At 32.6% G+C, this 27,503-nt stretch overlaps 1 protein-coding gene across 1 annotated transcript; it reads right to left on the bottom strand.

Moving 5' to 3' along the window:
- Positions 1-8,502: 8,502 nt before the first annotated feature.
- LOC110686856 (lectin-C-like) lies at positions 8,503-8,814 on the bottom strand. The gene has a single exon (XM_021863485.1). The coding sequence runs from the start codon at positions 8,812-8,814 to the stop codon at positions 8,503-8,505; it is 312 nt and encodes a 103-aa protein (XP_021719177.1).
- Between the last annotated feature and the right edge of the window lie 18,689 nt (positions 8,815-27,503).

Raw genomic sequence — 27,503 nt, 5'->3', positions numbered from 1 at the left:
GTGTATGTTTTTTTGGTGTTTAGAGAGCCACAAGGGCAGGCGAGGAGAATTGTTCCCAAAATCTCTTGGAACCAGGAGAGAAGCTCTAACCATTTAAGATATGTCTCACTCTCAAAGTGGTGTTTCGTTGTATGGTTTTGCCAAACGGTTGGGATACCTAAGAGGCTAAGAAAAATTGAGAAAGTACATACTACTTCTAACTATTACTACACTGTATTAATGAACTTTTGGTAGATGTAAATACTCATCGGTCCTACCAAAATTTTGTTTTTTTTATTTTAGGTAAGATAAGGCACGGATTAACCCAACTCGTATTAACAGGCTATACAATTTAAAAAAGTGGGGTTAAGGACTTAAGGTGAGGGAATCCTCTTCTCCGAAATGGTCACTAATGGGGATCTAAGCTCCAACCTTGTTTAAAGTACTCTGCTTTAATTTCCACTATGGCAAGACAAAGCTTGGTCTTCAAAAATCAAAAATATGATGGTTGATACTTGATTGGAACTTGAAATGGAAATGAAGACTAGTCTATAGCATGTGTACATGACTACGACGACCAGTTATTTATTTATTTATTTTTTCTTATTTTAAAATAACTATATGATGGTTAAGTATATGAACTAATGTATTGATATTATTACGTACTTTGAGGTGGCCCAATAAATTTGGCCCATTTTAATTTGGGGCTAAGGATTCGATTTGGGCCCAACTTCAAGATGAATAACCATGCCCAAACACACTATGTCGGGCCAAATTCGCATTGGGACTAAGAATATGTTCTGTTCATTATATTTTCACTTATTTCAGTTGTAATAAGTTCTGATAAATTCAGTTAAGTTCAGATAAATTCAATTTAGGTTTAATAAATTCTGATAAGGGATACCAAAGTACGGAGTACAAATTATAAGTAAACTAAGTTTTAAAAAGTTCAGGTATTCAGATAAATTCAGGTAAGTTAAGATCGGTTAAAATCAGGTGAATTGAACACACCCTAAATTTTAACTAAAATGATTTTATTAGGTTACCCAAAAAAAAAAAAAAAAAAAAAAAACTTTAAAACTAGGTGTGGCCGAGCCCAACTGTATTCGGGCCCAAATGTCCAAATTGGCAAACCTGACATTTTTTCAGGCCCGATAAGCTTTAATTTAGTCTAATAACATTGTTCATCTATACCTATACTAAAGTAACAATTTGAAACTCCTTCATTATTCTTTTTGTTTGTTTGATCATACATTAAGATTATGGAGAACTAGGAGAACATTTTGTTGTTGAAAAAAATTTAGTGATAATCCTAACTTTACTACTCAATTACTCATTCTAGGTGTTATATACTTCGTATCTTCTCATAGACTTACATGGTCGCATACATCTTTCCACATGGGCTCAATTCAATCGAACTGTTTCATTTGTGAAGTTAATTGTGGTCTAATTTATCAAAATGTAGATGAAAACTTGACAATTACTCGGTATTTTGAAGCTAGAGGTCCAATCCTATAACTAATTATTGTGTATATACAATTAATGGTACAATGAACGATTAATATATAATTTATTATCGAGCTTTGTACGGTCCATTTTTTTTTTTTTTTATAGGTAATCTACTAAACATCAATAGTTCACTTGATCACAAAACGGGCATAAATCATTTACTATCATCATCTGTCATGTTTGGCTCTAATTGTGAATGTTATTCTCCATAGTACAATAGGCTATATCCTTTTCACTTGAATTGAAACTGCAGAATAGTCTACACACAACATGATCTTCCTAAGATGATATCTCCTCCGTTTTTTTTTTAATTTATTGACACATTTTGACTTTTGTCTGTTCACAAATTAAACTACATTTTGATTAGTTTTGTAATTTATAGTTATGGGAAAATATAATCGTGTGATACATTGTACATTTGAATATCGTTTCAATGTAAAGTTTATTATTTTCTACTTTTTATTATTTCACAATATTGATGATTAATGATATTAATCATTAAAATTGTATGTAGAATATAATTTATGATATTAAGCATTGTAAAAGACACTGTACACTTCCTTCAAAAAAAAAAAAGACACTGTACACGTTAAAATTAATGGAGATAGAATATATTTTAGTGTACACAAAACATGCGTAAGATACACATTCCAATAACTTTGAATTTCTTTTAAGTTGTTATACATATATATCGTCTCACCCACTTAATTAATTAAAGCATGGTCTTGCAAGAGTGTGTAATGGAAAAGCAAATTTCTTCGGTGAATCTCAAGAAGCTAACTAACCGAGAGAATTCTTAACTTTCAGCATGAAAAACAAAATATTATTACATCGAAAGCAAGACTGTACCCACACTTATGGCAAAGAACACTAACAGTATGTTTTAAAGCCACTATTTTATTCTATGAAAAAACAAAAAATCATAAAATAAACTAAAAGTCATCCATATTTCAAAATTATTATTATTATTATTATTATTATTATTATTATTATTATTATTATTATTATTATTATTATTATTATTATTATTATTATTATTATTATTATTATTATTATTATTATTATTATTATTATTATTATTATTATTATTATTATAAAAATCTAGGTAGAATATTGATTTACATCAATTACTAAAAACAAAAGCCACTATTAGCATTCATAACTAGTGATAAGAAATTAAGAGCTTATTATATATTTGAAAATATAAACAACAAAAATCCCAAAAAAAAAATATATATATGTCTTGTGTTGAGATGTGTCATGTTAATTCCGAGTTAGAAGCTTTCTCTCCAGTCTCCATGAAATATATATAGAAACATTATGTTTTTGCACCAAAAGGTTTTTAATACCTTCAATTATATTGTGTCTTATATAATTTCGTGCGACCATTATGCATTGTTTTTGCACCACAAGATCTTTAATACCTTCAAATCTTCAATTGTGTCTTATATGAATTCTTGCGACCATTATGCAATGTTTTTGCACCAGAAGATCTTTTATACTTCAATTGTGTCTTATATGAATCCATGCCACCTTTAAGCAAGTTCGCTATATATTCTCCTCTTATATGGTGTCCAACCTATTTTTAAAAACATGATTATTCCCTTTCTTGATCGTATTCAGATCGACTCATATAAAAGTCCATCTCTACTAGGTTGTGACTTGTGACCCATTAATTTTTCTTATATGTTATTCGTAGCTCCTTCGAAATATACTGCATGATCACAAGAGTTGATATTTTAAAAAGAAGACATATAATAATAACGCAACATTCAAGATCTCTTAAAACTTAAACATGTACGATAACATATATAAGACGAACAATATATCTATTGTTCGATCATTTGATTACAAACAAAGTCACAACGTGCAATAACTTAAAATGCCCCTATATTATACGAGTATAAAAGGAGCTTATTTATAGTGGATAACATACAGGTAGCGAGGCACAAAGAGATTACACTATAAGCTAGGGTAACCCATCAGGCCATAATCAGTTGGTTGCATCTTTCAAGGGGCTTTAACACAACCCTTACGAGTTTGAGGAAGATCGGTAGATGGGTAGTCTTGAACCTGCTCGACACGGCCACAGTAGTCGGGTCCGCTGCCACAGTAGCCATACTTGCTACAGCACATCCCTTTGGGGCAGTCGCCCTTACTCTTACATTTTCCGTCATCTCCCATTGATGTACCCACCAAAAGGGTCATGATAACCATGAGTATCACAAAGGCTTCATCTTCATCATTTTCACTCTTCTTAACTTTTGTAACTAATTAACTCTTAGTTCTTTTTTTTTTTTTTTTTTTTTTTTTTTTTTTTTTTTTTTTGGAATGAGTTTTTTGTGTGATGAATTTGGTTATGAATGAGGGGGTATTTATAGGGTTTTGATCTGAGATGCATAGCCATTTGGGAAAATACGTGCATTTTATTAATTAGTAGTGCATGGGAGATATTATTGGTTACACTATTTAGCTATATTGTACGTGTACATTATCCTATTATTGGCCCACCTTTAATTAATTTAACCATAGAATATTCAACGCCTTTTCTTATTCCCTCTATACTCAAATAAGTGATGAATTATTGAATTGTTTCTCTTGTACATGTGTACTAATGCAAAATTTGATGTTATCTTCAACTATCAATAAGTAAAAATTATAATAACTAAACATTAATAAGGATTTTTTCATGCATAAACTAATCAATAAAGCCTATACTTTGTGTGAAACTATCCAATAAAAAAATTGTAAGAAACTATTTAATACTCCCTCCGTTTTTTTTTTATATGCATCACTTGTATTTACACGGAGTTTTAGGAAAGTTATTTGCTTCAATATTATATTGTGCAAGTGGGGCAAATGGATGATTAATTTATTTTGATAAAAGTGCAATGTGGGTCATGAAATAGATAGTATGTGAGAGAGAATGATTTATTTAATAATATAAGTGGGGACCATGAAAGAGAGTGAAATAATAAAATATTTTGAGTGGGGTATTTGAGAAGAGAGAGAGAGATAATAAAATATAGTATAAAGTTACCAAATATAGAAGTGATGCATATATAAAAAAAACACCCCTAAATAGAAAGTGATGCATATAAAAAAACGGAGGGAGTAAAAGGTGATTTGTTGTAAAATCCTACCTATAGTCAAATTCCCATGGTTAACCTAATTTTTAGCGTTGACCCACCTATTGGGGTAGTTCATCCCAAGTCTCACATTGAAGGAGTAGGGAGGTAAAGAACTCCTTATAAGTGAGTGCACACTCCATTAGTATGAGGCCTATTGGAAAGGTCCCCAAAAACAAGTTTGTAAAGGCTAGGTCTAAAATGGACAATATCATACTAATGTGTAATGGAGTGTGCATGCGATCCTTCAAGGTGGGTGACCCGGGCCCAACAAGTGGTATTAGAGCCAATGGTTTGGCCGGGACAATATGGGCGTTATGTGTGGGATGGTTCCCTCAAATGTGTGACCTCGTGATTTTGGTGCCTTGCGTCAAAAGTCCTCCTGATATTGTGGCTTAAGCGACATGTCTCGTGGTGTTATCGACGGTGCAAGATAGTTTCGCTAGAGGAAAGGCCATGAGTTATGTGGTCCTTTGGTCTAAGGGAAGGTGACCAAAAACTAATCAGTGCGGGTTAGGCCCAAAGCGGACAATATCATACTAATGTAGAGTGGAGTGTGCGTGCGACCCATCAAGGTGGATGACTTGGGCCCACCCAGAGTAATACCGTGAGTAGAACATCAAGGATTGGACGAAGTTTATATACTAAATAATCATCATTGATCTCAATAGATGGATTTCCTTTTAAAAAAAAAAAAAAAACACACACACGTACACTGGATAGGTGGTTGGATACATTTATCATTGAGAATCTAGCTTTAAGTGCAAGACTAGTCTCTAGTCTGTACATGACACTTTAATTGACTGAGGCAACCACACATTATATATGATACATGAAAATAGTGTAAACAACTATAACAAACCGACATACGTATTGAATTTTCTTTACTCCTCAGTCCTCGAATAATCAGCTGTTGATGTTGTTGGAATTGTAACCACTCAATCGACGATATGTATCTATGTTAGTTAGAGAATAGAGAGAGATAGGTATATATCGGTCTTAATGTCTCCGATAATAGATATTGTAGTAATTTTAGTGTTATACAGCTAATTTTTGGCCTCAACAATCTTCCGGGTCATGATAATATGAAAGTAAAAATGTTTTAATGTAATTATTTAAATTCTGAATAGGCTAGAGATGTAATGGATCGATACTAAAACACAAACATAATCAACTACCAATATTGCAACCAGGCCAAACTCTAAAATATATAATGAGTTCAAAAATAAAGAATAATATTTTGTAAATTAAATGTAATGAAAACTAAAGACAGTGTGTGTTGTACATGTGTGCAAACTCTTAAATAGTTTGAAATGATGGGGATGAAAGGTAGTGAAGGTGTCAAGGAATACGGGAGTCGGCTAATGTCCATTGCAAATCAAATCAAATTCTTATTCAAAGGGGATAATTATAGTACATGGGCTATCAAAATGAAATCATATTTGAAAGCCATGAGTTTATGGGAAGCAATTGAGAGTGATGTGTATCCAATTCCTCTTTCACAAAATCCAACCGTAGCCCAAACCAAAAAATATGATGAGGATATGGCAAAAATAGCAAAAGCACTTTCGTGTCTACATTCGGCAGTGTCGGATGAAATCTTCACAACTATTATGGGTTGTGATACTCCTAAAGAAGCATGGGAAAAAATTAAGGAGGAGTATGAAGGAAACCATCAAACCAAACTTATGCAAATTTTGAACCTTAAAAGAGAGTTTGAAATGATGGGGATGAAAGGTAGTGAAGGTGTCAAGGAATACGGGAGTCGGCTAATGTCCATTGCAAATCAAATCAAATTACTTGGTGGAGAATTTGACAATCAAAGAGTAGTGGACAAACTTCCTGTTAGTCTTCCGGAAAGGTATGAAACTAAACTCTCTTCAATTGAAGATACTAAAGACTTTTCAAAGTTGACAGTTTCGGAGTTGATCAATTCACTACATGCGGTGGATCAAAGGAGGTCCATGAGAAATGAAGATGGTAAAACAAGAATGAAAAAGCATTTCTAGCAAAGTCTCCTTATCAAAAGGGGAAAGGCAAGTCCCTACAATGCAACATTTGTCACAAAATTGGTCACGAGGATAAAGATTGTTGGCATAAGGGGAAACCTAAGTGTTTTAATTGTCAAAAATTTGGGCACATGGCAAGAAATTGTAAGTCCAAAAATGAAGAGCAAGAGACCATGGCACAAGTGGCCGTGGAAGAGAACCTATTTTAGAGTTGTGGGTGAGAAGTGCACCATGGAGGGAAGTAATCCAAAATTTGAAGAGTGTGTTGGTGAGAGGTGCATCAACAAGTAAACGAACATTAATGGTTGGTGATAATGTGCATCAACAACGAATTGTGTAGGTGATGAGAAGGGTATCACAACATTGAAGAGACGTGCTTCATGATTATCACAAACTTTGAAGCAAGGGGGTGTGTTGAAATTAGTGCTTCAAGTTTGTGGTTAATTAGCTTCCTTAGTTTTAGGATAAATATCTTAGTTTAAATTTGTTAATTAGAATTAGTCAAATTAAGTACGTTAGTCATGTGTTACCTATTGTAAGTGGATGTTAGTGGACTTGCTAACTAAGTAGTTGGAGTGTATCATGGAGTACCCACTTCCTAGTTAGTTGCTTTATTTTAGTTATTTGGTTTATCTTGTAAAGGTTATTTATATGGCCTAACTTTCTATTATTGAATGAATTAGAAAGCATCGGTTCATATTCAACGTGTTCCTACTATTTTTGCTTTCTTATTTCCAACATAAATATACTTGGTTTACATTAATGTATTGTGGACCATTAATATTGGAGACACTATGAATCTATGATCGTTTTATTAATAGAAAAAAGGTCACTATATTAAAATAAAGGTTATATTATTAAAATAGAAGTGATTGTGTTATAAAGGTCATAAGAGGTTAATTTTTTTTTAATGATATTTATTTATAATATACGAAGTACGAATCCAATATTAATAATACAGGTAACTATATCAAATTAGGGTCACTATATTCAACATATCATCGTACTACAAATTAAAATAATATTAAAAGTCACATGAGTCTCAACAAATTAAAGGTTACTCCCGCTGTTTTTTTTTTTTTTTTTTTTAAATACATCAGTTTAATCGGCACATTTGCCAAAACGTATCTTTGACCATTAAAATCTTTAATTGTCTATTAGTAAACTTATAGTAACAAAACTATATAATGAACCTAGACATTATGACAAATCTAATGATATATTATATAATAACATTTATTTATTTAAAGAGGTGAAAAAATTAAAGTCAACCGTGCATGATATGTAAATAGTGAAAAAAATAAAAGTAACACATTTTTAATAAAAAAATTGAAGGGAGTAATATGTTAAAATTAAGGTTACTATGTTACTACATTTAAGATACAATTAGTTGCAGCGCGCGTACATACGTATCTAGATCCACAATAATATTATTGTGAACTGGTCCACGCATGTTGTGCGCAGTTAATTATTTTAGAATTTGTTGTTTTTAATTATTAAAATTAAGTTTTAATTTATCTAATAAATCTTGGTAAGACATTTTGTTATTAGGTTCAAATCTTGGTAAGACATTTTGTTAAGAATGAGGAATTTTTGCAACGCCAAGTTTGAGGATCATTTGCCCTATCCTGTCATGTTAATGCTCATGTGACAATAAGTTTGAGAATAACATGTTGTTCCTTTGAGTTTTAAAATTATTAGGAAAATTTTACGGAATAGATGAATGCAAAAACTAAATTTATTTATAATCCAACTAAAAAAAAAAGCCCATAAACCCATAACTTAAAACAAAGTGGTACTCCGTAGCTTATTGAGTTATTTCTACGGACTTAATATACAGCAGTAACTACTAACTACATCAATCTTAGTCTTGTTATTCAAGGATTCCCAGCAGCAGCAGCAGCAACATTCTGAGTAGGAATTTTACGAGTTCTGAAAGCTCGAATACTCGGAGTTTGCTTAGCTTGAATCTGAGGCACATCTTCATGCTCACATTGGCTTTGGCAATGGCTCTTTCCACAGAACTCAACAGTTTTACCGCAGTACCCTGAAATATTACAGCAGAATCCATCAGGACAGGTGCTGTTATGCGCGATTTTCCCACAGCGAAAGCCTGTGGATTTTCCCATCCATATGATCATCAGCAACGCCACAAGTACTGCAATGTTACTCTTCTTCAACATTGTCATTGTCGTCTTCAGCTCTAAAATGATTTTTTTTAGATGTTTGATTGAAGTTGCTCTGTTTCTGTATCTATTGACCTCTATATATATGTTTAATGTACGGTCTTTGTGAGTTCAAACGTGTCGAAATGGGGCGTTGTAGAATGAATAGATGGCAACCGAGGGCGGATGCCATGTAAGAAGTATGCAATGGGAGTGCTCGTGCGAGTGATATATATGTATGTAGATGCATCGATCAACCAAGGCACAGCTTGCATTGAGATTTCATTTAATTTGTCTAGTAGTAGTTTCTAGTATTGCTAAGAATGCTAACCTTTTGTTCTTTTCTATTGCTTTTTTTTTGTGTGTGTGTGTGTGTGTGAGAGAGAGATATGATTTTTGCCAGTTATAGTGTTGTACAGTAAAGCTTAATGCGTTGGTATTTTGGATTGTATGTAAAATATCGTAGGATTTTTGGAGTACATTACATTTATGTGAGCGGTCAAGTTGTTGCTTTGTAGGTGGTAAGGTACTAACTACTAAGGTGTGAGTTTGATCACTTCGTTTCTTGGAATTTTGCCTTTAGATTCCGTATATGAGCTTGGATTCATGGAATACTGATATTGGTTGAATATGAGCTTGAGATCGATTGTAGTGGTAATTATGTTTTATGTATGCAGTATTAGTGTGATAAAAGGATGTATGTATTAATGGGGTATATATTGTACATATATATGTAATTAAAGATGCTCTGGCCGTGCCAATTCGTGCCAAACCCACCTGCTTTGGGGTTAGTTAAGCCTAGCCCATGGCTCGGCCCACCAGTTTCATGTCCGGCCGAAGTTGTCAAAAGGTTGGACTTTTAACGGCCCATGCCCATGTGTCATCGTGCCGGACTTGTGTATCTAAGAAAATTTGTATTGATTTTAGCATGCTATGCTAATATTGTGTCGAGCCTTATCATGCTTCTCTCAATTAAAGGCAGTCCATGACCCACACTAACAATACCTTGTCTGGCTTCGTGCCGGCCTCACTCAATGCCATCTTTATTTGCACATACATTGTGGTGCATACATGGATTAATAGAGGAAGGTTATTGGTTAAAAGAACACGAATTGGTAGACTAGCTAAACAAATGCCAAACGATGGTAGATTGGTAGTAGTTTGAGTCCGGCGGTACATACTGTGGAAGGTTGGTTAAAGAGGTGATCTGATCATCTTAAAGGCCGTGCTTCTTAAAGTGATCAAGTCAATGCATGTGGCTAAAAATGCTCAGTAATCTTATAGAATGAATTTTTCTACTCCGTACTATTGTACAAATGTAAATTAAACGAAGTATTGGGCTTTTGGATACTATCAAGTTGGGCCTACATTATTATACATTATTTTTTCAGTAGACTACTTGAGAGTTGAGGCCTTGGATGGGCTTTTCCATTATCCTTTAAAATTAATTTTGGGGTAAAATGTACGTATTAGAAACGTTTGCCAACAATTCTAGATTTTGTTACTCCCTCCATTTTTTTTGAAGTGTTAAACTTTTCATTTTCGGCCGTGTGTTGTTTTAAGTGTTATACTTCCTTTTTTAGCCAAAAAATACATTAAAATATTATATCTCTCTCCTCTTATGTTCCCTACCCAAACCCACTACTACCTTTTTTATTATATCTTTTTTCTCATATTGATTACTTTTCAATAAACTATTAACCCCACTATATTTCTTTTACAATTTTTTAATATTCCAACTACCCCACTTACCCCTTATTTTATTTAAGTCAATTAAATTGCCTAAAACTATGTGCCGGTCAAACTATAACACTTAAAAAAACACGAAGGGAGTATATACACTCGGGGGTACCGTACATCCGACTAACCAAGGATAGTTTTTAATTTCATTTGATGATTAAATAAAAAAAAAATCATTAAAATGAGAATAAAGTATTCATGGATGTACGGTACATCCGGATGTATATAACATTCTCTCAACAATTCTCGTGCAAAACATACATTGAAACTACGAAAAATTTGCCCAAAAGAAAAGAAAGTGTCTCCAATTTGTCATATATAGGGTTGTTCAACACTCAAAGACAGGACTAGATCGAATAGGATTGACTAAAGATTGAAAATTTATAATTCAAGATAAGAGGCCGAATTGATTTTGCTTGGACTAGGCCAATTGGACCGATAAAATCGTAAAAACAGATTGATACATTGCCAAGATCACAAGATTCACACCTCAAATTTAGTCAACGTAAAGCTTACACTCACTCCGTTTCAATTAACAAAGTAATTTCAATGATCATTATGAAAATTGTATCAGAGCTAGATAATTTATTGTAAATGGTAAAATGTAAAACTATGATATTCAACTTGGTATTGGAGGGTAAAACAATGGTAACAGCTATCAATACCCGTGCAATGCACGGGATGTTTATAAGGGGTACAATAGTAACTTTTGTTTTATAATATGTTTTAATTGGAAAATGAATGGTTTATAAAGGAGAATAAGGGGTGATAATTGAATGTAATTGTAGAGATATTAAGTTGGGGGAAAATGAATCAAATAACATTCATATATGTATTTTTTTTTAAGGGAATATTCATACATGTATTGAATTAAAGCTAGTTATTTTTTAAAATAATAAGAAAGGGGATTAATTAATGAAGGGAGGTGACATGTGGCATTAGTGAAAAATAAATTTTAATTACATGTGGCATGATGGGGATGATGGTTTGTATTTTTAAATACTAAGTATAGATATAGATATAGATTGTAGCTTTGTTATGATTAGTAATAATTACGTTATCATTATTTTTAGAAGATTGTTATAACAACTTCTTATACTCCGTATTGTTTTCAATGTCTGCAACTTTGAACTTTTTCACTATTATTAATAAAAAGTTTCATAATATAATTTTTAAAATGCCATTATTAATATTTAATTATATATATAAAAACAAAGTCAAACTAGTACATTGACATGTATATAAAGTTGACCATGTCAGATATTCTGAGACTGGGGAAGTACATTTTTAGGTATGTAAACTTTGCATCTCATACAATCATAGAATTCAATGCATGTTTAATACTACCTCCGTTACAAGTTACGTGCAACGATTTGACATAAAGTAGAGAGGGAAAATGTCTAATCGTTGCACATAACCTGTATCGGAGGTAGTAATTTACTCCACATTGTAAATTTGTAAGTAGCTTATTATGTATGGTTATCATTGTTTAATAATGATTACTATCTAGAGATGGATGTGGGTTATTATCTTTAATACAATTTCGTATAGAATACAAGAAATAACATCAAACGTGCATGTGAGATATATATAGCTAGTATAACATTAACATATACGAACTTACGAAGTATATCTATCGATCCTACAATGATACAAGCTTCAACTACATTTATTCGTGTAATTAACAACAAAAACAACGATAATTTAATAACTCAAATTTAAAAACTACTCCCATAGGAAGTAATTATTATTTCTTGTAGGCTTTTAGCTGAGCTAAGCTAGTGTCTCGTTCATTAGTACGCAGTGAGCTTCAAGGAGCTGCAGGTTTAGTAGCAGCATCAGAAGGAATTTTGTGAGTTTGAAAGACTTCATCTGTTGATGAATTGGTTTCAGCCTGCTCGACAACACCTCCACAATACTCGGGTCCGCTGCCACAGTAGCCAAACTTGCTGCAGCACAGACCCCCGGAGCATCTGCCCCTCTTACATTCGCCAAGTGCCATTGATGTACCCACCATAAGGGTCATGATCACCATTATTATCACTACGCTCTTCATCTTCATCATTTTTGTTACAAGTTTTTTTTGTTCTTTTACGTGTTGTGTGTTTGTATTGAATATTGATGATGAATTTTTTAGTATAAATTATGGTGCAATATGCAAGGATATATATAATAGTATCAATTTGGTTGATTTAAGGATTGATTTTTTTATTTTTTTTTTGACTGATGTGTTGTCGAAAAAATAGGCCATGTAGTGTAGGAGAAGTACTAATTAAGCAGGTGCGTGGTGGAGGTAGAGGAAAGGGTGCGTGGTGTGGCGCGGCGCAGTCGCAGATTGACCATGAAGTATTGAAACATAAAGATAGATGTTGCATGAAGCACAGAATGGCAAGGCAAAGAGATAGATGGTCGTATTAGAGGCTGATTCTTCAGTCTAAGTCAAGCAGTCAATGCAGGCGTCTCAAGAGTCAAACTGTATTGTTTGGAGTTATACTGATTAATGTATAGTTCTAAAATATTGGGCTTTTTTTGGCATAACTTAGTGTGTTATCTAGATATTGGGCTTACATATTTTTATAAGTTATGAGTTCCTCTGGAATTGGGTCTGACTGTCATATCTCAGTCAAACTCCCTCTATATTTTTTATTTGTCCCATATATAGACTTGACACATATGTCGCCATAGATTTTTGACCACTCATATCTTTGATTACTCCCTCCGTATTTTTTTAAGTGATACATATTGACCAGCACATAGTTTTAGGCAATTTAATTGACTTAAATAAAATAAGAGGTAAGTAGGGTAGTGGAGTATTAAAAAATTGTTAAAGAAAGATATTAGGGTTAATAGTTTATTGAAAAGTAATGAATGTGAGAGGAAATATATAATAAAAAAGTAGTAGTGAGTTTGGGTGGGGGCCATGAGAGGAGAGAGATATAATATTTTAATGTATTGTTTTGCCAAAAAAGGAAATGTATCACTTACAAAAACACGGCCGGAAATGAAAAATGTATCACTTAAAAAAACACGGAGGGAGTATCAATAACTGCAAAAATAATAATTAAATATTAATAAACTATTTATTGACACGATTTTTATAAATACCCACAAAACTACGAGTATATTTTTTCTTATGTATAAGACCCTGTTCAATTCACCTTACATAAAATACAGTAATATTCAGTTAAAATAAGGCCCTGTTTGATTCACCTTAATTTTGCTGAACTGAAATTATTTTTACTGAACTAAACTTATTTTTACTGAACTGAACTTAATTTTACTGAACTTAAATTATTTTTACTGAACTTAAATTATTTTTACCGATTTTCTATTATAGTTCTTCTTTAAGAAAACTGAATTTTACTGAACTGAACTTATTTTTACTGAACTGAAATTATTTTTACTGAACTGAAATTAATTTTACTGAACTGAACTTATTTTTACTGAACTGAAATTATTTTTACTTAATATTATTTTTTTAAGATGAAGAGAACAGGGCCTAAGTCCAGTTCAATAAAATTAATTTCAATTCAGTCAAAATAAGGTGAAGTGATTAGGGCCTGAATCACAAACATTGATCAAAGTAGGCTTGGTCCTAACAAGACTACTATAAAAACGGAGAGAATACTATTTTCATCACACAAAGTCATGCAACATCTATAAGACTATAATATTGTAAATATATATTCTCAATACTAAAATGATGTCAAACAAACCAAACAAATTTCTATGGTGAAAAAATTCAACATTAAATAGTACTCCTTTCGTTTTTTTATTTGCATCACTTTCCTTTTTGGGGTGTTTTTTTAAACACATCACTTCTATTTTTAGTAACTTTATACTACTGATAGGCGTGTCGCGTACCTAACAAAAATAAACCTAACTAGACCACTACTATGTAGACGGGCAAGCAAGGGTCGGATCCCAAGAGACTATGGTTCAACTAATTAAATAGACTCAAGCAATTACTAAGCAAGTAACCAATTCAAACAAGTGAGAATCAATAACTAAAGAACTAATTAAAACGATTAAATCAAAACAATATGACAAATCAATGCTAAAAACATCCAAGATCAAGCTTCACCACGAATACAATTAATGCAATAGTCGTTCTACCCCTAACACATAATTCAATTGATTTAAGAGGAAAAGTAATCCATGAATAATACCAAAGGTCTCTCTCGAGTTATCAATGGCTTCTCTAATCACAATCAAGCCTACTTCCGTGGAATCATGTAAATTAGAGACCTTAAGCACATTACTCTGACTTCCTAATCATCCATTCAACTACTCCCGTGATGAACTTCAAACCCTTAATTGATTTATTCAAATCCGTCAAAACCCAACTCCCGTTGTGATTAAAACAAAGGATTAATAACAATACCAATTATCTCTAATCTAGTATTGGCATAAGCATAATCAATTAAGCATATCAATTACAATTATTATCAGAGAATTTAAAGAATTAAATCATGCATTAATCATATTCGGGTTCCGCTAGATCTTGGAATAAAGAAACTACTCACACATATTAATGAAAGCAAAAACAATAATCAATGAAGAAAACATAACTAATAAGCAATTAAAAGTGAGAGAAGAAATAAAGATGAATAGCAATTTCTTGAATGAAGAAAAGTACCAATTGTTTATGAACAAAGATCAAAACTTGAAAGTGCAAATTAATCTAGATCTAGAGAAAATATTAGGGTTCTAATGAATGTTTAAAATCTAGAAAATAATAACTAAGTATGTTAAGTCGGGGTTTACAAAGGGTATTTATATCCCTTAATTAAGAAAACCCGAAAAAAATAGGAAAACGCGGTCTTCGACACTCCGCCCGGTCTGACCGGGCAAAGCCGCCCGGTCGGGCGCGAGAAGCAAATTCGCCCAATGCTTCTTTATCTAGCTTCCTCGCACAATACTTTGTCCGCCCGGTCTGCCAGGGCAATGTCGCCCGGTCCGGGCGGATGGAAGTTGAACTCTTCCATTCTTTCTCATAACTTCTCTTCTTTTTCTTCTTCGCCCTGGTTGCCAGGGCAATGTTGCCCTCCAGGGCGGACACGGGTAAAATTCTCCTCCATCTTAATAAGCTTTCGTGGCTATCTAAAACAAGTCCAAATCATCCGGAAATCTTCATATGCCTACAAAATCAATCAAATAGACCAAGCCACACTAGAGAGGAGGATATTAGCGAGAAATAGCTCCGTACAGCTTAGAAATCATACGAACATAGCTATGAAATGAGGGTAAAATATGGTATAGAATGTGTACATCAACTACTACCTCCGTTAATGGTTATTTGCAACATTTGCCATTTTCGGTTACTATCTATTATGTGCAACAATTTTTTTTCTTTCCATTTTTAGTAACTTTTTGCCAACAAAATGACCATATTACCCTTACTTAAACAACTTAGACATCTAATTAAATTACTAATATGATTTAACTCTTTACCTAATGAATCTGATTATTGTAATCAATTTCACCAAAAATCATACATCTTCATCAAAACCATTCATCTCCCTAACTCTCCTTCAATTGAAAAATCTCTAGAATTCAAACCCTAACTCTACAATTTTGTTCATCTTCCCCCTTCTCCCTCCTCTTGCGATTTGGGTTCGTGTGGCCGTGGGTTCGATTTCGTTGGTCTGGTCGTGGGTCCGAGTTCATGGGTTTGGTCGTGGGTCCGAGTTCGTGGGTCTTGTCGTGGGTTTGAGTTCGTGGGTCTGGATTCGAGTTTGTGGGTCTAGTCGTTGATTCGAGTTCGTGGGTTTGGGTATAGGTGGTGGTCGTGGGTTTATGGGGGTTGCGTGAGTTTCGTGGGGTGGGTTTCAGATCTAGTGTGTGGGGGTGGCCTGAGTTTCGTGGGGGTGGTTCGTGTGGGGGTGGATTGAGTTTCGTGTTGGTTAATTTGTTGGGTTCGTGGTGGTTTAGGGTGGGTTGCGGTGGTTTGCTGGGTTCGTGGGTGGTTTGTTAGGTTCGTGGTGGGGTGTCGAGGGTTTTGGCTGGGTTCATGATTGGGTTTCGGTGGTTTTGGGGGTGGTTTTGGGTTCTAAGCATCGGTGGGTTGGGTGGTTCTGGTGGTTGTCGGTGGTGTTGGTGGTGGTTCTGGTTATGGGTTTTTATTTAATTTTTTTTTTAAAGTAGGATTAACACTTAATCAAGTGCCCTTATTTTTCAATAATGATGCTTTAAAAGTTTTGCCTAGGAGTCTGCGCATAGCCCCTTTGTTGCAGATAACTGTTAGCGGAGGTAGTATATTTTATTATTTCTCTCTCTTACGTTAAACTCTACTCAACTTATTTTATCATTTCTCTCTCTTCCATGGTCCCCACTAAAATAATAAAAATATCTATCATCTCTCGCATACTTTCTCTTTCATGGTCCCCATCTTACTTTTATTATAATAATTTATTCACCCACTCACAATATTATATTACTCTCCTAAAACTTTGTGCAATCCAAAGTGATGCAAATAAAAAAAAACGGATGGAGTAAAAATTAGAAAATTTTGCTCGATGTTGGATCGTTGCATCTCAATAAAATTTTTACGAATGGATCCTTCACTCTATAAAATGGACAAGAGTATTCTATCGAATTAACTTACCACGTGTCAATCTTTCATATACCTGATGATCTCTTTTTGGACCCAAAGAGATCATCAGCTATATGAAAGAGATCATATAGCTGATGATCTCATTACTCTTTCGAGAAGGGAGAAAAACCTACCAATAGATGAGACGACATTCTCATAAGGCATATATAACGAGTGAAAATTATATATACATAAATTACTATATAGTTAAGATTAAAATAAAAAGGAATTGCTTTCATCACCTAATTGATGAATGGAAGCTCCTAACCAAGGAAAAAAAAATTAAGGCTTATTGTTTTGACTTTCATGGTCCCTATCCAAACTCACTACTACTTTTTCATTGTTTCTTTCAACTCACATTCATTACTTTTCAAAAAAATAATCTCACTATCTTTCTTTTACAATTTTTTTAAACTCCAATTACTCTGCTTACCTCTCATTTTATATAAGTCAATTAAATTGCCTAAAAGTATGTGTCAGTCAAAGTATAATACTTATTTAAACACGGAGAGATTAGTTACAATAAAATGGAAGAAAGTCAGCTCACTTATAAGTTCAATTTAAATAAGATTTTACTCTAAAACCAGTTGATGATAATAGTAATCCTTTAGCATATGGTGTTAATTGGCATTTTCGATTCAATTGTGTATTGGGTTTTCAATTATATAATAATGCAACAATTTCACATGCATGTGAAAAACTTTTTTAAAAAAAAAATGAAGTTTAGCTTGGTAAAAAATTCCAAGGTTGCTTTATTTAAATATGCTTATCAAAGCTCTAATAAGCTTAACATTCCAAGGTATATAGCCACTTACTAAACTTTTTATGATATTTACGAGCAAGTCTCTTCCCTTAACCATTGGTCATTGGACTATCAAATTAGAAACTTGGTTGAAATAAAATTTGGAGACATGCTCAATTGCTCATACATACATTTGTTCAAGTGATCAAGGTGGTTAAACAAAAGGTTGATTAATAAAAACGTAACAAGAAATAACATAAAACGTTCATGTGGTACATTACATTAAAACAAAAACATAAGTACATAACATTAACATATCATTACAAGCTTCAACTACATTTATTTTTGTAATTAACAACTAACAAAGCCACGATGATAAACTATAACTTAAAAACAACCCTCATAGATAGAAAGTTGTTATATATTTCTTGTAGCTTAACTAGTGTCTAATGGTTATTAGACACAGTAAAGCGAGTTTACTATTAGTAAACTCGCTTTATCGTTCATTAGTTTACATTGAACTTCAAGGAGCTGCAGGTTTATTATCTGCAGCAGAAGGAATTTTGGTAGCCTCAAAGACTTGATGAGTAGCCGGGTCATGAGCTTCAGCCTGCTCCGCGGCACGTCCACAATACGCAGGTCCTCTGCCACAGAAGCCGAACTTGCTACAGCACATTCCCCCGGAGCATCTGCCTCGATTGCATTCACCATCTGCCATCGACGTACCCACTAACATGCTCATGATCACCATGAGTATCACTAAGCTTTTCATCATATTTCTTATGTATGTTTTTCTGCTTTTGTATTTGTTTTGATAATGAGTTAGTGAGTGTGAATTATGGTGAGGAATAAAGGGGTATATATAGTGTTATATGTATGAAAATGATCACTTATGATCGGTGCATTCGTAAGAGGATAAGGAGGTTGTTTTTGTATAAATGACAGATGTTGAAGATGTAATGTAAGGGGGACCTAAACAGATGTTGGCCTGGAGGAAGATCGAGGAGCGGCGCGGTGCTGTTGTAGATTGACTAAGAAAAGAGATAGGTAAGCATAGAAGAATGGTTGATCAAGAAAATAGGTGAAGTGGGTGATCATACATGAGGTCGAGATATAGGAAAGAGGTCGTGGGATCAAATCCTACTGAAAAAATAAAAAACAATCCAACCTCTAAATTGCAACGACAACCTTCATACCTAGCAAATTAATAAGTAAATAAATCTTAAGCTTGAACACCACAACGTACAGACTCTTAATCTTTGTACAAATTTGAAACTTTTATTAATATTGAACACTTTAATTAACATAAAATATTCGGCGTGTAAAAAAAAAGTTATTGTATAATATATAGACTATATAATTTTAATGATTTTATATACTAAAAAGTTTAAAGAATATATTTCCTCCGTTTATATTTAGTTGACACGTTCAATTAAGGCATATGTATTAAAGAGAATGAAAGAGAATTGTAAAGCAAGTGAGACACTAGTAAATACGGCGTTTGGTAGGAGGGATGGGATTAAATGGGATAAGAAGGTGGATTAATAGTTGGGATAAGGATAAAAATAGTGCTTGGTAGGGATTGGAATTAGATTGAAATAACTAATAAAAGTACAAAATTACCCTTACGATCTTTTATTCACTCTCTTCTTCTTTTTCTTTCATTAAGGGTAGTAATAACTTTTACCCATTATATTTAATCCCCACCCCTTATACCACCCCCCCCCCCCCTAGTTATTAAGTTGGAGGGGATAACTCCCTTTTTAATCCCCCTCCTATCTCCCCTCATAATCCTCCTCCTATCCCCCCACATAATCCCCATCCTTCTAAACAAACAAAGGACATATTAAATCCCTCATTTTTTATCCTATTCCCCTCACTTTATTTATCCCTCTAAATAAACACCCCCACAAGGTATAAAATTACCCAAAAAGGAACATGTCAACTAAAAGTAACTTCTTAAAGAGGAATACGTGTCAACTATAAAAAACGAAAATAAGAGCATGTTCGCATTGACTGAACTCAGCTACTGAACTGAATTGAACTGAATTTCAACGTATGAGAACAAGCCCTTAGTAATTAATATTGGGCTCTTTCATACAGTTTAATTTAGTGTTATCTAGATTTTGGGCTCTCGTGTTTTCATTTTGTGGGGGTGTTTTTCCCTTTTTCTCTCAGATTTTTTAAGATCGATATTTGATCATTGTAGAAAAGACACAAGAACGCAAAGATAGAAATGATGGCAATTAAATAGAAGTAGATGAGCGGTTCAAAAGAAGGAAAATTTAACTAGTTTGTAAGTTTGATGGTGTTAGTTAAACTTGTTAAGAAACCTTTAAATTTGTTTGGCATTATTGTGATTTTCTTTTTTTGGTTTTTTTTGTTTTTAAAATCACATGATATATCTCATTTAATGAATCAAAAATTAGTCAAACTTATTAAAATTATGGAAATTTTGAAAATTGATAATAGAAAAGTGAAAACACCTTCTTTTTTTTTTCTGGTGTTTAGAGAGCCACATAGGCGGGTGATGAGAATCGATCCCAAGATCTCTGGTAAATGGGAGGGGAGCTCTAACCACTTGAGCCATTTTTTTTTAACGTAATGATTTGTTATCTTTAAATACTTGTTATCGTTTAGATGGAGTATTCAAAGACCCCTTATTATTTAATTAATTTGGATAGAATTACGTTTAAATAAATTGTTTTAAATGTAGTATATAATTAATTTAACATGATAATCTATTAGGATAAAATTAACTATGATAATAACACATTTTTCACATATAACTGTTAATCATGAAATTAAATATATTTGACATCTTAAATGTATAATATGCTAATTTTAGAATGACATGAATTTTTACTGATTTGTCTTAAAAAAAAATTTATGAACTATACTACTTTGTCTTTTTTCCCCCTTTTGACTTACAACACTTTTCAATTTATATTATTTGTCGATCTTTAATGTTTCTGGTGCGGCCAGCCATACGGTGCAGCAGGATGCCAAGTAACCCCTCCGACCTAGTAACCCCACCGACCTAGTAATTAACTCCTAACCAAGTGTAACCACTCCAACCTGGTAATCCTGACCCCCTAGTAACCCCTGACCAAGTAACCCCTCACCTAATAACCCCTAACCGATTTAGTACGTAACTAAATTCGACTTCAAATGTGGCTATAAAGGCCAAATTCGACCATGAAAACTTTAGATCTGAATTTGGCCTTAAAAACACCATCCACGAAACCACCCAAAACAACCACCACCGACAAATGAACTACTGACAATGACCCACGTTAGAGAGAGAAAGTTTGAAAGAGAAAATGAAAGGAGATATCTAAGAGGAGAGAAGAGAGAGAGGACAAATCTTAGAGGAGAAGAAGACAAGAGGGAAGAGAGAAGAGAGAGAAGAAGAATTTTTTTTAAAAATAATTATTGTGGTTGATCATATGGTGCGGCCAGCCGCATATAAAACTTTATGTTTTTCACAAGAGAAATCTAATAAGATCAAACTTGTTAATTTAAATTGATTGTATAAATTATAAAATATGGTCAAAGTTATTTTATTTTGACTACATGAATAGTAAGTGAGTTGAACTTTAAAAAACGGAGGTAGTATTAAACATGAATCATTTTCAAAGAGAAAAAAAAAAAAAAAAAAAGTTGTTTATTGATCTGATAACAAGAAATAACATACGGGGTACGTAGTAATTAAAAAGCTTAATAATATCATACAAGCTTGATTGCTTCAGCTGCATGCATACTTTTGACACTTTGTAGATATATTTTGGTAGTTATAACAAAGTTATCCGAAGTTTTATTTTATTTAGTGTCTAGCTATTAAAACGAGTTTATTTGGTGAGTTAACAACCCGCCTCATCGTAGATGAATACGCAGTGAGCTTCAAGGAGATGCTGCAGATTTATCTCCTGCAGTAGTCACAGGTAATTTGCGAGTTTTGAAAACCTTATCAGTAGGCGGTGAGCAAAAAGCCGATTGCGGGCCGCAGTACCCGAACTTGCTACAGCACTGCCCCGGAGGGCATTTGCCGTCAACGCATTCGCCCTCGTTTGTCAAAACTGATGATGTACCTACAATCAGGGTTACGATCACCATAAGTATCACTACGCTCTTCATCATTTTAGATTTATTGTTTTGATATTACAAGTATTTGTTAAGATAACAACTTTATTGAGAATGAATTATGGTAAAGGATAATATAATAGGGTATATATAGATATAGTTGTATATAGATAGTGGCCTTGTTTGGCAAGTGACTGTTGGCGGTTGGCTTGGCTTGTTTGACCAGCTGGTATGTTTTTGGATGTTTATAATGGCTTTTGAAATTAGCGGTTAAAACTAGCTATTTAAAAAGTGTTTGGTAAATTAATTGTTGGTAGTTGGTTGTTTATTAAATAATTTGTGGGTCAACAAGTCAAAAGCCAACAAAAAAGCTACTCAAAGCAGCTTTTTTATTTTGGAATAAAAGCCAGCTTTTTCACTGGCTAAAAAGCCAATCATCAAACACATTTTTTAACTATTTGACCACATAAAAAAGCCAAAAGCTAACCAAAAAGTCATTTACCAAACATGGCCAGTGTCTATTAAAGGCAAAGTAAGGAGTGGCGGGCTTGTCGTTGTCGTCGTCATCATAGATTAGAGACAAAGAGATAAGTGGTGATGGTGATCAATGATCATACATTCATAAGTTCATAGATATTTCTGCAGCTCTGATGATCTTATTCAATGCAGACGGCTCAAGAGTGAAGAAAGTTCTTCAATGAAAGAATTCAAGTTTGTACTCTATCGTCAATAATATTAACATTGGGCCTGTCCTCAAAAAAAAAAAAAAAAAATAGCATTGGGCCTTCTCGTACGAGCATCTTAATTTTGGGCTTTCTCTTTTGAAGTTGTAACTTCTAAGTGTGTATTTTGGGCCTTAGCAGTTCCATTTGGGTCCATGTTTAACCGTAATATTTTTATTTTTATTTTTATTTTATTTATTTTTTTTTTGACAAGAGCTAAGTGTCATACAAACCTCTACCCCTTTTTCAACAACTGGGATTGCAAACGGCTAACTCGTACGATACGTCTGTCATAGCTAGTCATATTTAGAGAGTTCTTTCTGTTGTTGCAACATTAATGATGTTATACATAAAAAAAAAAAACAAATATTTTTAATGGTTTAAATATCTGCTTACTGTTCTTAATAGTTTCAAAAACATAAATAACACTAATGAGAACAAGGCCCTGTTCTCTTCAGATGATTTTCAGTTGAGTTCAGCTCTAATAAGTTCAGTTCAGTTCAGCTCTAGCTAATAAGTTCAGTTTAGTTTAGTTCAGTTCAGCTCTAATAAGTTCGGTTCAGTTCAGCTCAGCTCTAATAAGTTCAGTTCAGTTAAGTTTAGCTCTAATAAGTTCAGCTCATTTCAGTCAATGAGAACAAGCCAAACACTATTCATAAAAGTTAAACCATTAAATCATACAAGGAAATGCATAGATGTAATTAACATTATCTAAATAGGGCCATATTGGTAAACAAACATGTTAAATATATAATTGTCCTCATACTTCGTACTATTTATAAGTATTTTCTCATACATGTAGGGATAATACTTTCTCTTATTAATCTTGACTTCAACAGGAGCCACTCACTCTCTCTTTTGTTTTTCTTTCCTTTTATCAAATTATATACATTCTCTATTTTTTCAATAGTTTTGAATAAAATTATATCTACATGTTTCACCTTGACAGCCTTTAATGATTTATATATATTCAAAAATAGTTATACAGTATCCTGTTAAATTCATTTTGTTTTATATCATGTTAATATCAAATATTTATAATTCCTACATATTGGTAATTAAAAATATCAACTTGGGTAAAAAGAGAAATATTTCAAGTATATAGTAAAATTTTACAATTGTATTTCGAGGTCAAAGCACGGTTTGTACACGCACTAGTTATAAAATTAGAAACTCGTCTATCTATGACTTGGGACTAGAGACTAATAGTTGTCCACTTGTCGTCCCAAATTAATTTAGGCATATTCTCTTCCTTACTTTCATTTAAGTTAAGCTTCATATCTTCATATAAGATAGGAAAAATTATACTAACTTCTGATAATGATTACTCAAATTCAAAATACAACTAGATTTTATTTTAATTAAGCCTAGTAAGTTAAAATAAGTTTATACCCCAATTAATTACTTGTATTACTTAATTTTAATTTCATGACGAAACTTGATGTGCTTAGGTGGAATTTACATGCATTAGTTGAACGTCTTATTACATTGATGAGCATTTGATTTTAGCCTATTAGGGATATCCATCTTAGCTTCCATCTGATCTCATGACATAATTTTATTTTATTTTTTTTTACTGGCCTAGTGGCAACAAATTAAGTCATCTGAAATCTAGGAGTTTACATTAATTCAAAAATCAATCAATACTAATGATCAGCTGTGTACAACCAACAGTTTCCTTTTTTGCTAATCATACATGCATTATTGTCCTATATATTCCATTCATATATACACCATTATTTATAATGAACATATATAGATGTTACATATTCGTATGTAACCACTATTTAATCAAGGGTTGAGCAGAATGAGCACATGCGCAAGTTGGACATGACAAGCTAACTAGCTAAGGTTTGCCTTATTATATACCTAGCTAGCCTCTAAGCATGTAGCTTGATGCCTACTTAATTACTAGACCAAACTATATATTATATTATTCCTTATAATCTTACTTGTATAATATATGGTCTTAATTTCGATTAGGGACATCTCGGATCCGCTGCATAAGGCGTAAAGGTAAGGGTGATAAACAAGGAATTTAGGAACGTTCCATTCAGTTTAGGTGTTCATGTGCTATTATATATGGTCTTTATTGTTGTATATTTCATATATCTCCAATTTTTTGCACGTTCCAGTTGAAACTGTCATTAACATGTACTCCCCTCTTAATATTGTCTTCCAAATTATTTATTATTTTTTAAAGGTACTAAAGTGAATTTAAGGTGAAGCTTTATCTGTTATTTCCATAATAATAAAATTGAATAGAATAATTACGAATTATGATTATAATTGGTTGATGATGATTGTATTTACAATTTATGTAGTTGATTTTGCAAAAAATAAAAATAAAAATAAAAAAAATGATACTTTGTAAATTTGTGATAAATCGTCTCATTTATTCGATCACTGATACGGAGTAATAATATTGTTCGTTGTATTATTGTTCTTGTAAGATTAGTTCATCCTAATTTAATCTTTTGTAGTTCTGTACGTACTTCATAAAAATTGTTCCCAGGCCATATCAAAATTAGGTTATACGCCATTTTAATTTCATATTTAATATATTTTAATAAAGAGAGTAGTTCACAAACCATATTATAATTGAAGAAATAAAAATGCAAAGGTAGCCAACAAACTTTATAAACTAATCCCCTTCCTACGTACGTAGTACCATCTTCCAATGTGGGGTACTTGACTACTTGTTCATCACCACACACACACATGAGATTCCTAACACATACCTCTTAATCGAACCAAATAAAATTACAAATATATATGTTGGAAATAAAATGTGTTTTCAAAGCTAAGCTACACAACGACTTTTTCATCACCAAAGGTCACAACTCACAAGTAATAATGACAATAAAATAGTTATCATCATTGACCTGAAGAATAATGAAAGGTTTTAAAATTTATTTCCAAGTAATCAAGAGATTAAATAATCCAAATATAATGGAACAATACTCAATTAATTAATGATACATATATATTAAACATGGCTATTATAAAGGATAACTAGAGAGAAAAGATGAAAGTCAATAATTCAGTAAACAAGCTCATCTAGGCCACAAGACGGGGAAAATTTTAACCATGAAAATTCAACTTTGTTATATGGCCGACATGTAGTGGCGGATCTTGACCGAAAATACTCCGTATTAGAGGGATGGGTTTTAAATATTTTACCACTTGCTCAAAACTAATCCTGTACTCCAATATTTCATAAGTAAATATAGGTTATTTAACTTTATTTACTAATTAATTACAATAATTTAAAAGGGGCCTGACTCGGAATGGCCCTAGTGAAAGGTCCCCTCTGCCGACATGGCAAGTTCTTGCATTCCATAGGGCAAGTAAACAACCTTTTATTTTTTCATCACCAATGAACTGATTGTTGTATGCCCAATAAGGCAACTTCGCCAGGTCATATATTAACTTTTTCAAACTTTAGTCCAACAATTTACTATTTTAGTTTTTTTTAAAAAAAAAATTGGTATTTAGACAGGACGATGAAAATCGAATCAAGATCTCTTGAAATCGGGGAGGAAGCTTTAACCACTCCAGTTATCCCTTACTCACAATAAAATCAAATTTATCACATTGTCCTACATGCATTAAATTATATGGGAGAATAATTCGTTCAGAGATTTTACAGCATGCATGCACCAAACAGAAGAAGTTGAACAAGTAAGTTAAGGGTTTCCTTAAGCGTAGGCTAAGGTATGCTAATCTGACGACGCCACTAAATATATAATGCAAATTACATAATTACGTTACTAAAGCAGTGCCATTTTGCATAATAGCATATGTACCAAAATTATACTTACTTGAAACTCAAATAATTAAAGTCTTTTGCTTTATACATAATGACGATTAGTAAACTAAAAAATGACACTTTTTGATAATTTTCTGACAATTGGAATAGAATATTAATGAGTTTAATCACCTTGAATTTGGAATAATTCAATGTTGTTGTATTCTCCTGCATTATATTTGTGCTAATTGCTTTTTTATGCTTTAATTAAAACAAAGATTCAAACGGCAAGTGATTACCACAAAGAATATAGATCCACCAACTATTATGCTTTGCTTGCACCATGATTAGTGTGTTAATGCGGAGGTTAGTATCCCATAATCAGCTTTTTCTAATGTCGCTTTTCTAAGAATATTCATATGCTATTTGTTTATCAATAAGTTTTATATATAAGATCAATGTTAATGATATTGTCTTAAATTTATATAATTATATATATATCAATGTAAAAGTACTTCATGTTTTAAAGTAGTATGCATTATAACTTTACAAGAACTCCTGTTAAAAAAAAAAAAAAAAAAAAAAAAAAAAAGAATAAGCCCGTCAAAAAAAAAAAAAAAATAAGGTAATCTAAGTTGTTAAGGTCATATATATTCAATCGGTTCACCTTAATTAGTTTCACTTATTTTGGGATAAGGGTTAGTGTAAGAATTATTCAAGTTCAATTTACAATTTAAATGAGTTTTAATAAGGCTTGATAAAATTCAGATAAGTATATATTGTATAAGTTTTGATAAGATTAGGTAATAAGTTTGAATACCTAAGTTTTGATAAGATGGATGTATGTATGTTAAGCTAAGGAAATAATCAAGAAAGCACCCTAAATACTAAAGGATACATGGAACATTATTAGGAGTACCTTTTTTTTTATTATTATTTACAGAGTTTTTACGTTATAATGATGTATGTAGAGCCTATTGTAAGGGCAAATGCAATTCCTAAAATGGTATAAATTTGATTATTTATGACAAAAACACATGTTGAATTCATTGTATACTTAATATTTCTCTTTTTAGTATC

Source organism: Chenopodium quinoa, unplaced genomic scaffold (assembly GCF_001683475.1).
Source record: "Chenopodium quinoa cultivar QQ74 unplaced genomic scaffold, ASM168347v1, whole genome shotgun sequence".
In the NCBI taxonomy this organism is placed as follows: domain Eukaryota; kingdom Viridiplantae; phylum Streptophyta; class Magnoliopsida; order Caryophyllales; family Amaranthaceae; genus Chenopodium; species Chenopodium quinoa.
Note: the sequence above shows the minus strand (reverse complement) of the source record. Positions and strands in the feature narration are given on the sequence as shown.